This window comes from Rhopalosiphum padi, chromosome 1 (genome assembly GCF_020882245.1).
Source record: "Rhopalosiphum padi isolate XX-2018 chromosome 1, ASM2088224v1, whole genome shotgun sequence".
In the NCBI taxonomy this organism is placed as follows: domain Eukaryota; kingdom Metazoa; phylum Arthropoda; class Insecta; order Hemiptera; family Aphididae; genus Rhopalosiphum; species Rhopalosiphum padi.
Window position 1 is genome coordinate 13,309,398 of NC_083597.1, and position 15,256 is coordinate 13,324,653.

General features: G+C 26.1%; 1 protein-coding gene across 2 annotated transcripts in view; it reads left to right on the forward strand.

Moving 5' to 3' along the window:
• LOC132931828 (protein unc-93 homolog A) overlaps positions 1 to 15,256 on the forward strand; it is a 37,727-nt gene that overhangs the window by 1,397 nt on the left and 21,074 nt on the right. For both annotated transcript variants that reach the window (XM_060997861.1, XM_060997860.1), the window contains exons 2-3: positions 5,962 to 6,237; positions 14,304 to 14,717. In XM_060997861.1, coding sequence (XP_060853844.1) covers positions 5,962 to 6,237; positions 14,304 to 14,717 — 690 coding nt within the window. The remainder of the gene's footprint in view (positions 1 to 5,961; positions 6,238 to 14,303; positions 14,718 to 15,256) is intronic.

Genomic DNA, 15,256 nt, shown 5'->3' on the forward strand with positions numbered 1-15,256 from the left:
GTCGTACATGTACCTATAGTTTTCATTTTAACTGTTTGAAATTACTAGGTATAATGAGTGTGGTTAGAAACGAAGCATTTAAATGTATATCGTTTAATCCTATTAAAATGTTTAAGTATCTTTAGTTATAACAATTATTTGTTACTTATATTTGGTATATATAAATTAATATAAAAAAGTGTATCGTGTATTATTTCTTAAACTATTATCTTATTTGGTTGCGTAATTTTAAATAACTTTTTATTAATTAATTCATGATTTTATTTTTGTCATTCAATTTTTGTATGAACGCACTTGGATAAATTTGGTTCCTGATTGAAAGCGTTAATGTTGTATGTTGAGATATTAGATATCTCTAAATTTAAACCTTTGGATTATGAAAATAAAATTAACGATAATTGATAGCATTAATTATAATTATAAGTATGAAATATACGTCTGAAAGACATTGTAAATACGTCAAGTAATTTTTCTATTGATCTTAAACATTTTTAACAACCTCTCGTGTATAATGCGTGTAGATTTTTAAAGTAATTATATGATTAACTGTATTTGTGAATTTTTGAAAACGATGATTTAAATTAATTTGTATTTTAAAGTTATTCCATAATAAGTATCAATAAAAACTAACGCATTACGAACTAGGTACCTACATTTATTACAACTGATAGATGTCACAGCTTACAATTTTTTCCAATTTACGTTGCCGATACGATAAAAAGTTTTGCTTAAAACTACCCCGAAATTTCTTTGACTGAATAATTTAAGTATATATTGCTTTTACTTACAAAACTAACCTAGAGTATAGATTCAAACTCAAATAATTTATCATAGGGTGTTAACAAATCTATGATTATTTTGTAGATAAATTTTATGATTTTATGATAATGATGTTCTTGAAATAAACACCAACTTCACCTTAATAGTTATTTTATCTTGCGTACAAGTTTAAAACATCGCTCGCTCAGTATAATTCGTTTATCTGCAGCATTAATTTTCACTGAACTCAGTTTATATTGTTCAATAAAAATAAATATTTATTGTAATAACGTACCGTTATGTTTAAATTTTACCATGAATATAATCAAATGTATATTGTATAATGTATATTATAGTCTCATTGACTACTGTGTATACAAACATCACAAACCATAGAGAAAGCTTAATACTGTATGCACATACACATTACACACATTTGGGATCCATTTATGAAATTGAATCGCATTTTCAGAACGGTTATGATAACTCGATTGGAAACGCAATATTATGATAGTATAATAAAACGTTCCATATTATTGTTTATTAGTAGGTAAGGTACCATGTGTGGCCATACAACAGACAAGGATTTACAATATATCATTGTTACATGTATCATATAGCTATCGGTTTTTTCCTTAAAATTGTAATTTTTATTATAAATCTTTGTTTTCTGGAAAAACTGTTATATATATAGTTCATTCAAAAATGATAACAACTTTATCGCAGTAATAATTTTCCCAAAATAATTCTCATTTATCTTAGCATTTTACATTATGTCATACATCCATGATAAAATATTAGTATGGAATTTAATAAAATGATTTAAGTATATTATCAGATTTTATATTACAGTTTAATGATAAAACCGTTAAACTACGATGGATAGAATAAATTACTTTGTCATTAATTATCATAGAATAGTAGTTAGAGAAAGTGGTTAATTTTCAGCTTAACTCTGCAGTATTAACCGTAGGCGTTTTAATTAACGAAAACGTGGTTTGAATATTTCAGTTGATTGGGTAAAATAAAAATATATTTACCACCAATATTTATTACCTGATAATTTTCCAATAGAAAAAAAGTCAAGTATTAAGCATTCGAGTAAACACATAGTCGTGACTTTCTATAGAGTTGGGTGTTCTACATAATACAATTTAAACTTTTAAGTACTGCGTGTACTGTAATGCTATAAAATATATATTATATACATCTTACAACTGTTAAGATATCGTTCGTATACCATAGGTAATATTATTATTTAAAAAGTAACGTATCATGGTTAATCATCAAGTATTATATTTAAATACTTAAATGAATACTACATACTGTTTTTTTTCTATGATACCAAATACGTTTTTTAATTTCAAGATAATGATTCAATTCTTTGTTAAGATCATATTTTAAGAGCCATGGATGTTGCACAGTTCAACCAAATGTACCAATAGCAATGTTACCAAAGGACATCATGGTTATTTTGTTGTTCTATATGCACTTGGATACGGACAACATTTTGAGTGCAGTGATCTTTAGATGACATCACTTTAATATATGTTACATTGTTACAATAACGGTCATGGCACAAATCTACTTTTAATAATATTAGCTGACTTGACAGCTAGTGGTCCTTGGGAAAATTAAGTGGACATAAAATAATTTAGACACTGAAATTTGAAGATACTCTGTATTATTATACTGTGTTATATTATAATAAAGTATATATAGTATATACCTTATACCTAATATACCTGTTTAATAATAGCCTTGATTATTAATTCCTCGATTTGTGGTTTCACGACTAGGTACATCGTCAACACCGTTAACAGGCATACATCAATTGTACAGTAATATAATTTGCATATTATACAGCAACAGCATTATATTATTATTTCTGAGTTAATAGTGTGTTGTAAATTATTTTATATAAATCATAATATTATGTCAACTTTTGTTACCTACACGGTTCACGTGTGTACCATTAAACCTCAGTAAACGTAATAATTAATATACACACATAAACTAGATATATAACAGTAAGTCGGTAAACAATGTACCAACGTATACGAGTGTGAAGTGTACAAAAACTGTTGTAATTAAAATGTATCACTACACTTTATTTTTTTTTTCATTTTTGTTTTTGAAATCATAATATTTTATATTTAAATAAACAGTGACCTACTAAATCACTTTTATAATACATAATAATATCAACATATTTGTTATAAAAAAATTCATATCACTATTTTAGAATTCAATTAGACACGAACCATCGTGTTATTATGTTAGACTATAACTTATAGTTTATACAAGTATGGGCATAGGTTTAACCGTTACAACCGACTACTAAGCGTATGCAATAAATGTAATTCTTACAGACTGCATGTGTTCCTGTAGAATAGGTGTACATTTTATTTATTATCAGTTAAATTGTATCAATCAATTTGCTGTGATTTGAATATTTAATTCGTTGATCATTTATGATATTTTGTCATTTGTCATTTTAACTCATTAACTATTATTTGTGCAGACTATTAGTTATTATTTTGGGTTCGTCGCACATAATATGCAGTACCGGAATTTTAGTAAAATTAAACTTACTCTAAAGATGACAGTTGTTGGTTTTGATAGAAGATCAAATGATTTCTTCATAATAAAATAAACAAAAATCAAACGGATTACCCTTCGTATAGAAATCTAATTTAATACATACTAACATACTACTAATGGACGCTTGGTTACTTAAAACTTTTGACTATTAAATATTTTGAGTTCAAAATTCAATTGAAGTTATCACAATGCTTTGAAACTATGTTTAACGATTTTCATCACAACTCGTTACTAAAATTCGAACTTATATATTTTATTATATTCTTACTAGTCTTTATTTAACATATAATATTATTTTACTTTTACTTAATAGAAATGTTACGATTTTTCTTGAGTTTTGTTGAAGTAAACTTGATATTGTTTATTATCATAAAACATATAAGCTGAAGTCTATAATGCTAAATGTAGTACATATACAATATGGGTATGCATATTTGGTATATTATGCACGTACAATAAATAAAATATAATATTAATAACAATCTGAGAAAAAGAAATGCAATATGAACTATTAGGTATCTAATAATACGTATTATAATATAGTATATGTCAAGTTTATAATATTATTATACAGATACTATAAAAGTATACAATATTTTATAATATTACGTTTTGGTGGATTTAAATCTAATTTCATTTTTATTTTTTGTTAAATCCCCAAGATATAAATAATAAATGTCAAAGTGTCAGTATTTATATTATAAACAAATATTTTAGAAATATTTATTTTACAACGTACACGTTATTGGTATTACGTACATATTTTTTATTTTATACTTTTATTAATGCGTATAACGTCAGATTATATAGTCATCTTTTGGGCCAAAAAAACTTAAATATAAAATATAAACGTATGGTATTATTTTATTTAACCGTGGTCCGTGGAATATAATATTTGTTTTGATTCGAAAAAGCTTTATTATAATCACAATTTAAAAAAAAATACAATTATATCAATCAATGTTTTGCGCATTTCACTTAAACCCGTACTAAATCCTAATAAAAGATGATAAAAATATAGAACAGTAAAATAAAACAATAAAATACTTTAAAATGTAATAAATTGTATTTTGCGCGTGTGCAACATTATGCTCGTGACAATTGGATAAGACTGAAAAAACTGACAAGTCACAACATCTAAATAGAGAAATAATATATCTTATAATACCGTATCTATATTAGATCTGATGGCGTTAACTGTCAGCACGTGAAAGTCGTTAACAAATTTTATGTCACGGAATGTCGTTAATATAATAACATATTTTATAACATAATATATAGATATAGGTAAGTACGTTTATACATGCGTACGGAGTAAGTTATTCGAACCTAAACTTTACCTTATTGAAGATTTTAACATTATAAAAATTGAGTAGAAATACATTTATATAATTTACTGTATGGTATAATTGCCTACGTTAACTTCAATCATTTAAATACTTTTTAATTTTAACAATATTATCAATAAAGAAGTTATTTCTTGAATTGTCATTATTGCCGGGAATATAATAAATCATTTTTTATATTGTACCATGTACATATCACCATAAAAATTAGGTACCTACCTATCGAAGATGGGCCCTAAAAATATAATTATAATAATATAATCTAAAACGCAATAATATACCTTCTAGCCATGAAAGTAAATATTAAAATTATTAATATAATATACACATATACATATAAATAATATGAAATTTGGAAAATTTTAGAGGTTTTGGAAAAAAAGTCACTTAATGTCATTCGAATTAATTATAAATTTTATGTCAATGTAACGTATGAAACCAAACCAAATTATAGTTATTGATATTTTCGAAAAAAACACATTTTTTTTGCGTTATATATAACTAAATATATGATATTAAATTGTCGGATTTTAATACCACGCACTTTTTTTACTAAAAAGAGACTAAAACACATACCGTTTGACGTCAATATTTATAGGTTTAATAAAATAATATGGGTTAAAACCACAAACTATTTTATATTACTCGTATATTCATGTTTTTATAAGGTTTTGATTATGTATTTTCTTACAGACCAAAATAATATTGAACCACCTTCAGTATAAGTATTTACGGGTGTATAAATAACTATTTTTCTCTGTTTAGTGAGTTATTTTTCATGCGTTAAAATTTGAAATTGCTACGTTCAACACAATATGGAATATTATGAAACTATAATCAAATATTATGTACATTTTTATCATAGCTATTATTATGGCTTACTTAATATAAAATAAACAACGATAAAACAAATATGTTTAATTCAAATGTGAAATAATAATATTAAATGGGTGATTGCTCATTAAAATAATTCAAATATTGTTTCTGTATTTTGATAATTTTTGTTTAAATGTAAAATATTATGCTTTTATAAATACTATATAGTATATTTTATAGTATCTATAAAAACGTGGGCGGTTATTGAAATTTATGCGAATTTACTTTTAAAATGTATTTTGCTATGCCAGTTTTTCGAACTATTATCAGATGTTATATGCGTAATCACGTCCACTCCAAATATTTTGTGTGCATAAATAGTGTCTTATATATTTTGATTTTAACTGTTTTCACGCACACCGTATACGCGCCGCAGAAACCGTTTTCACCGACGTCGCTCAGGTCGACGCTGTCCACTACACAACGTCAGGTGAACGCCGTCAACGCATCTTCGACGAGCGGCAAGAGACGCGACTCGCTGTCCAGCTCGGCTGGTGCCTCGTCGGTGCGCCGTCTTATCGAAGTGGTCCGAACAACCCCGTCCAACATGGGACCAGTGTACAGTCGGAGGCTGTTGTGCCGGAACTACGTCACGCTGTGCCTTGGACACGGCGCGGCCGCCGCCGCTTTGGTTCCGTTTATGGCACTGCAGGTCGGTACCTCATATTACAATATTTAATTTTTACTCGCACAAAATATTCTGTAACAAAGTACGTTACTAATTTCCGATGGCACTGCGGGGGGACTGCAGGTGGAAGGATCGTGTTCCAAGATCGCGATTTATATTTTTTTTGTCTTTTTGCTATTCGCCGCTGCAGGGTTGGGGGTGAGATACATCACGAAGCACTGTTCCAATATGTATATATATATAATATCTGATCGTTCTGAAATGCAAATTTAAAGAATATATCTGCGGCATGTATACCAGAATACACGAATTAAGTCACAACACTTATCCATGTCATTTAAAGTAGAAGAAACCATCATTAAATTATATTTGTGTTACTGTTGACTTTGAACTCATAGGTAGGTACACAAATATAATTATTCCACAATTTTAGCGGCAGTGAATTTTATTTTATTCGTTGATTATAACGATAAAAAGAGAATAACACATACTCTTGAAAACATACGCCACTTGTGAGCTTACAATAAACATAAATAAATAAAATAATAACACATCATTTTAATAATATATATATTATAGACAGCACTTTGGTTTAACGTCGTATTTTTTGTCTCAACAATTATATCATGTAAATGCAGATAAGTGAAAAATCCTAACATAATTATTGTTCATTTATTATCTTCATCTATCGATATTATATCATACTATGCACTATATTTTAGAATACCTTGTATTACCTATTATTTAAAAATCTTCTTACGAGCAATTTTAAACATTTTATTATGCAAAATATATTTCAAATGTGTTGTTATATTGATATTAGTTATTAGTATTATTTTAAAATAAAATAATATTTATAAATTAAAATAATAGTATATTTTTATTCTGCACCAAATAGATTAAAGGTTTTATACACTTGGCCATAGTGGGTACATAATATTATGTTTTTTTAAATTTAATCCCAAGTACGGCGTATTGTATAGGTGATATAGGTACATGAATGCATTGATAGACTACATTTTAGTTACATAAATGTTGTATGATTAATAATATTTTAATTTAAAAATGATTTATGACGTTACAATATTAAAATTTTGTTTTAACGAGTATGTGGTTTTACATTTGGTATATTTTAAATTTCAAATTAAGCCAACATTAAAAGATCCAAATTAGTTTACGGTGTTTCACCAAAGAAAAAGTATATAATATGTTTTCATATGGTATTTATCAATACCATTTTCATAACATGATTTTGTATGTTCAATTAATTTTATTTTAAATCTTATAATTTTATAATATTAGTTAAATTAATTATTAATTATACACAGAGGTACGAGTATTGCACACATTTTTAATTTTTAATTTTATAATTTATTACATTATTTATTTTATTTTTTTTTTAAGTGTAAATGATTTCAGGATACCTATTGCCATATAACCATATAATATTTAACATTGATTATTTCGTGAAAAGTGCACTAATTTTCATTCATATAACATTGATAGGTATGATTTATTTTTGAAGCAAACAAAAAAATATTAAATTTTACTATCATTTTGGAAATTGCATATTTATAATTTTGACTGTTGGAGCGTATTATTTAGTACTAGCTCATGTCGTATTTGAATGATTTCTTTGTTATTTGATAGAAAATATATGTAATCGTGTTTTCAAAGATATTAGATAGGTAGAATGGACAAAAACATAAAATAGATAAACACAAAAACTAACGATCAACGAGAGTTCGTGTGAATTAGATGAGTTTGTGTCCATCTTGCCCCACCGTAAGAGTTTAAGACTATTATTAGTTGTTATATATTAGGCCATTAGGGTTTCATCGTGTTTTGTTGATTCTATCGCGAAGCCTAAGCCTAATTATGATCCAAAATAAATTTATTTGATGGATTTTCGTTAATGTTTAAACAAGATATTTATTCTGTCTAGTATACATCTAATTTGTTTTTCGTCCATTACGCAATGAAATACAACTATACGAATAAAGTTCCGCTTACAAATATATTTCGTATTTCGATCTCATATGATCACATTAAGTTTTATAATAAATTATGTTATTATTATACTATAATTTTATAATATTTTACTGACGTAATAATAATATTATATTGTTAAAAAATAAATAGTTTTTGTTTAATTTTAATATATTTTAAATTATAGAAGTAAGATAATAACACAATGAATGAAATATAAATTACTGTTTTAGGTGTATATAATTCAAGTAGAATTAAAATTAAAAATATAAAATATTATTGCGTTTTTGAATTTGCACTGAAAAAAATTGTAATGAAACATATTTTGGTTCAAAATAAATAAAATAAAATGTACCTTAAATATGGAATATGAGTGTAATATGAGGATTTAACATGCTGAACACGTACTAGTGAGTAGTGATACTATTGTAATAGGTATTTTTGACGTTTAAGAGTAGACAGAAAATAAATAGATATAAAAATAAAATAAATAATTTTTTTCCTTTCAGACATCTCTCTCTATATTATTAAATGAGCAGTAAGGTAATAATGTTGTACAAATACAATCATACTATTTTGGAATTGTATGGAGTTCGTTGTCTCCCCATTTATTTGAATTTCGATATCGTCGACTAGTGGTATGATACAATAAAACGATATTTGTATATTTAATACGCTAAATATGTTATATTTCTATGATTTTTATAATATTGGTTATTAAAGTAAATAATCGTGTAATAAAAGTGTATACATTTATTATCGATTTAACTCGCTATGATGACTATGTTGATTCTAGATTCAGATATTCCTAACAAGACAAACGATATTTCTTCATTGATATCATGTGATATTTATCACAGAGTGAGTGACTGAATTAATGTTTATATGGTTTTATTTAGTACCTTTATCAGATGTCAGTTATATTTCAAAATTATTTATAGGTCTATGAACGAGGTATCTCTTACAAGATCCTCACAATTTTTGGCTTTTGCCACACACAATATGTAAATTCTAAATATATATGTATTTATAAAATGTTTGATATATACAGCTTTCGTGTTTACAATTTGTTAGTTAAGCTCTCGATGGCTCATTACGTACAACGGCTTTAAAATGAAAATAGAAATAAACGCGAGTAGTGTTAACGGTACCAATCGATAAATTTGAATTGTTGTTATTTTTGTAATCAGAGAAATAATGTAAATGCAAATCTGGTAAAATGTTTTTCTAGCTTCTAAATCCATTAAAAATCTACAGTTTTATTTTCATGATTGTTTTAAAATTTTACATTAGTCGTACAAATCTAAAATATTGAAAAGTTTCGAAAAAAATCATGTATGTTAGTAGATAATATGCCAACATTTAAATAAATTGAAGAATTTAACATTTATCTCACCCACTTAATAAGTTTAACTATAGAAGAATTCACCAAAAATAGTGTTACCTAGAAGCAGAAATTTTATTCTCAAAATCCTATTACTAAAAATTAAAAAAAAACTATTATTACTTTATACTTTTTATTTGTTATAACCTGATATACTTCATACAACGCACTTCAACAAAAATAATCAAAAAATATAATATAAAACACGCTTATTTTTGAGATTTTAAACATCTTATTCCAACACATTCAAGATAAATATTTGAGCGAATCCTATTTTAGGAATTGATTAATATTAATGTAAATGTATTTGCAATGTCAATTAATGATAATATTATATTGGTAAGAACCAATATTATGACGCCGTAAGTCTTGAGAGTAGATTACATTATGATATATCAGTATATAATGTAGTATTCATAAAAATTTATTTTTTAATAACCATGAATATCAATAATTATTAAACATACCGATAATTTAAAAATATGTATTCAATAGTAGAGTCACCATTTTATAGTTTACCAGTTTACTACTGTGCATTATATACCACCAGCACCAAATTGTTGATCTAAAGAATGATTATTATAAAAATTTAATTGTACTTTTAAGTAATGTGATAAAAGATTAAAAAAATAATAATACATTATTCATTATAATATTAAAATTCTTCACTTCACACAAATTCTAAAAGTTATATAGGTTGCATGGCTGCTGTCAACTAAAATAAGTTTTACTTTATCCTTTGATCCTAATTATAAACTAATTTAAATAGCTTCGGTTTAATAATGAATCTATATTTTAATATTTTAAGTTTAATTAATAATAAATAATAATTATAATTTTAATAAAAATATATATATTGCTTATTATTTAACTAAATGTTGACAAAAATATCCAAAATCTGCAGAAAATCATAATTTATTGTCATATATATTTTTATAAATTTAATATACAAAAATTACACCAAAAAAATAAATAAATAATATAATTATTCATGTAACTTTCATAATACTAACATTTAAAATATTTTATCATCATTGTGGTTTTTTAAGTATTTACTTACTACTTTGATTTTACCTTCATTTTTAATGCCATATCATTTTGAAAATATAACATTTTTATTTTATTATACAATAATATTGGACATTAATCAACAGATTATTTTTCATTAATATTTTAAATTTAGTTCTAAGGGTTAATTACTTTATGGTTTTAAAACTTATTTTTTAGCCCATCAAAACATTTAACATTTAAGTCATAATTATATTTGATTGACAATGTAAATTTGGTTCGTTGTCAATATATTTTGTAAATCAAATTTTGTTTCAGAAAAAGTATTAAGTTTTGTATAAGTTTGAAATTAAAAGTAATGGTAGTCACTAAAAATAGTGAAAACTAAAATGATTACTATCTTTATTATAAAAATTAAAAATGTCAGTACTTATTCAATCACTTTGTTTACATTGTTTAATGAATTTGTTAATTCTAAAATGGTTTTTTAATCCTTGAATGTGTATAATATCCATAACATATATTTTTTGATACTATGATTTATTACCCATAGTTATTATTTTAGGTAACTTTTTTATATTTATAAATTTAAAAACAGCAATTAATCTTGATTTTGGTGGAGCTATTTTCTCTAAGGCATAATATCAATGCTTATAGTTTGATACTCATAGTTATTGTTAATTTTATATAATATATACGACATTCACTAATCACTAATATATTCCTATATAGGATATATAAATTAGATAGAAATATTTTAGATATTATAATTAAGGTATGATACATTTTATTAAGATATAACGATTTAATAAAATCTGATATGAAACTTATTATGGTGCAATTACATTTTAAATAAAAAATAATGAGACTTAAAAAACATTAAATAAGATTATTGAACGGAAGTTTTTTTTTTTTTGTTAAATTTATCTTTATATTATAATATTATATACTTACACTTCGTGATCTAAAATTCATTAAAAGTAAATCTTGACTAAATTTTATCGATAAAAGCAAAACACGTATTTTATACGTTTAATGTTTTTAAATAAGTAATAAATAATGTGTTAAATGCATTCACGTGATATTATTACCAATAATAATCAATGTAAGATCTTGAAGCCGAGAGGCATAGGTGTAAAATGAACGTAAAGGTCCCGCAAAAAATAATTATGTTATCTATTTATTTCGTACAAGCGCATTAAATTATATTATAATTTAATGTATTTTTTAAATTTTTTTATCAGCTACAAATAAATCAAGGAACCCATAAAACATATCAGAATTCGTAGTAACACACGTGAATATTGGGTTCGGGCTCGATATTTTTCCTGCACATCGTTAAGATTTACAAGAGCTGATAGTAGTATAATCATTATCTTCGTTTAAAGTAATGGTGACATAAAATGATATATGCATTATATTATATAATGGACGGAAGCTTGCTAAAAATCATTACCTATATAATATTTTATCTATTTATTTCGCATTATAAGTAATATAATTAATTACGTTATTTTTATCAGCTTTTAAAAAATCGGCCAACTATATTGAAATACGCGTTATTTCCAATAAAAATTGGTTTCGGCCTTAAATATCACCTGGATTCTGCACACCGTGCACACCTGTAGATTTAAGGTATATAAAAAATGACAGTAATTTAATCATTTCCGTTATCGTGTCTTATACGCATATAACTATAACCTTATAATATGTATTACGACGAAAGGAAGCACTCTATATATTATTAAATCAGCTTAGTCGGAGCACCTATACTAATACTATAACATGATAAGTAATCTGGTATTCATATACTGTGCGTTACAAAAATATTTAGCTATTGTGTTTTGACTGCAAAATAAAATTTAATAATAATAAATCATACAAAATCACGATTCCAGGATATAATGTGTTTTATATAATGATATAATATATTAAACGTAGGTACATGTACATTGTATGCATGACAATATTATTTTAATAATATTTGTATTTCTGTAAATATATTGCCCTAAGGTATCTTCTAAAACTGTATTGGTACACATTTAACAATAACATATAGTTAATATCGGAGGTTTTGTTAACAATGATATTTATCACCTAATATGAAAGAACAGTCACGTTTGATTTCGCAACGTTCAGCGTTGTTATTAAACTTGGATTGTATGCCAGCGCCCCGCGTTACGTATAATATACCACTGGCATTCTGTGGATAATTATACGTAAATATCGTACTATCGTGTATATTGAATATATTATACCTATATAGGTATAATATTATACCTATATAGGTATAATATTACTCAATAAATCGAGCTTTTACGTATCGATGGCGCATGGTCTTGTTACGATTTATGGGAATACAATTTATTTTATTATCGTGTAATGATATAATAAATTATTACAATATTTATACTTAACGCTCTGTCGTACAATGTCGTCGCGAAAATAACATGCATATATCACTATATATCACTACATCAGTGTTTATTTCGGTACGGTTCTTCTGTTGTATTGTTCATTAGCGCAATTTCAATATTCTACTTGGGAAATAGATTTATGTCAAACAGAATAGTGCTTATATATTATATAATATGATTATGAATATTACTCAAGCCTGTCCAAATGAACAGTATCATCATTCTAGACATATACCTATAATTAAATAAATTATACTATCAAATTTTTAAACAAGCTAAACAACATTAACCTACTTTTAATAAGTACATTTAATTTTTATTTTTAAAAAGAGAACCTACAGTCCTTTTTTAAATTAATTCTATAGAAATATTACTAGAATGTAATACTAAAAACTAAAGAAACTAATTGTGTACTAAAGAAAAGTTTCGTGTTGATGCATATTATTTTTAAGCCATGTTTGTTTCTCCGCATTGCACTATTGTAGATAACGAACATTTTATAGTAAAATATATTTTATTAGAAATAAACACACCAATGGGCGAAACCACGAAAATAAATATTATTATATTAATTAATTTTAATGACAAATATAAATAATTAACAGCTGATACGACAGTATGATATTTAGTTTAATAAACAACTTAGATTGCAGTTTGTTAGTATTTAACAAGTCAAGAAAAACAATTCTTATTAATTTTAAAAATTTAAAAAAATATATTTTAAATAATTATTAACTTTTATACAGTGAAAAATGAATTTCTTAAAAATTGAATGGATCTTGGGGGATGGGAATAAAAAAGTTTTTGCAGGGATAAGCCTTTCTTTTTATTCACTAGAATTATGCTTATGATACTATTGCACACACACACAGTTGCATAATTTTCGTATTTAAAATTCTTTTATACACCGACTTATAAACGGATAGATATCGCCTATTTATTTTTTTTTTTACTGTGTCATTTATAAAAATTATTTTTATTTTTATTTTGCTATCAAAATGTGATTATTGTAATGTTGTTTCTAACCTAAGATTTTTGCAGCAGTTTGTCGTCACCTCCTATGACGTAAAGCTGTATTTGTGTACTTGTCAATTAAATTTTTTATATTTACATATTATCGTAATTGCTCATTTATAAAAACTTTTTGTATTTCATATAATATAGTATTTAAGGCTTACTTTAAAAAACCAAAAACTCTCATCCAATGTCACTAACAAAACTGCAGTTTGCATGCTCCTTGGCCCTTGCGGTGTATAATTTACACTTAAGATTTATGTTTGAAAATGTTTTAGGGTTCCATATCCGCTTGGTGGTGGCCGGACAATTTGAAACAGAATGGTGGGTTTACCACCGTTACCACGGACATTGGCTCTGTCCTTCTGTCCGCAATGTTTGGCATGGCAGCGATGAGCGCGCTATTTGGGCCGACGGCTGTCCACCGACTGGGCACCAGGACATGTCTGGTGGCCGGTTACCTGGTGTCCGTCGCGTTCGTCACCGTACACCTGTATCCAAAGGTGACGGTACTGGCGCCCGGTTACTTCCTGATGGGTGCCTGGTTAGGATGCTGGACGGCGTCCCGGACCGCAGTCCTCATGGCGCTCGCATCTAAAATGGCGTACGTACTGTCCGACCGAGAAGAGTTCGAACTCGAGGGCAACGGTCGGCGAGAGGCGGTGGCCAGAAATTTGGCCAGAGGACTCCAGGTGAGATGCTCGTAACCATACATATTGTAAGACAGTTAAACGTAACACCGGCAAATTATGAGATTAATTGATACATTTTTGACCCACACTTTGAGTGAACTACCTACGAATACTAATGGACTTTTATTATATTGTTAAACACAACTTAATTAGTAAAAATCTGTTAATTTTGAATTACCATAACACAATTACTTTTACTGAGGCTTCTTGTCACATAATTCCGACGCACAATTAATATTATATTTCGATTTCGATGTCACCAAAGACATTTGATTTTTTCGCGTAAGCTATTGTAGTCTATAAAAATCAAAAACATAAAGTTGAGTTGAAAACTTGAAATAAAAATATACTTAAAGCGAACCATTTAGATCACACGCATTATTTTTATTATTTTGCAGATTCAATCTTAAAAATATTTAAATCTTTTTTTAATTAACAAATTTTAACATAATAAAACATACACATTTCTTTTTTTTTAATGTAATTTTTTCCAATAATTCAATAAAATGCGATTATTATTTTTTCCATTACATTTTTAA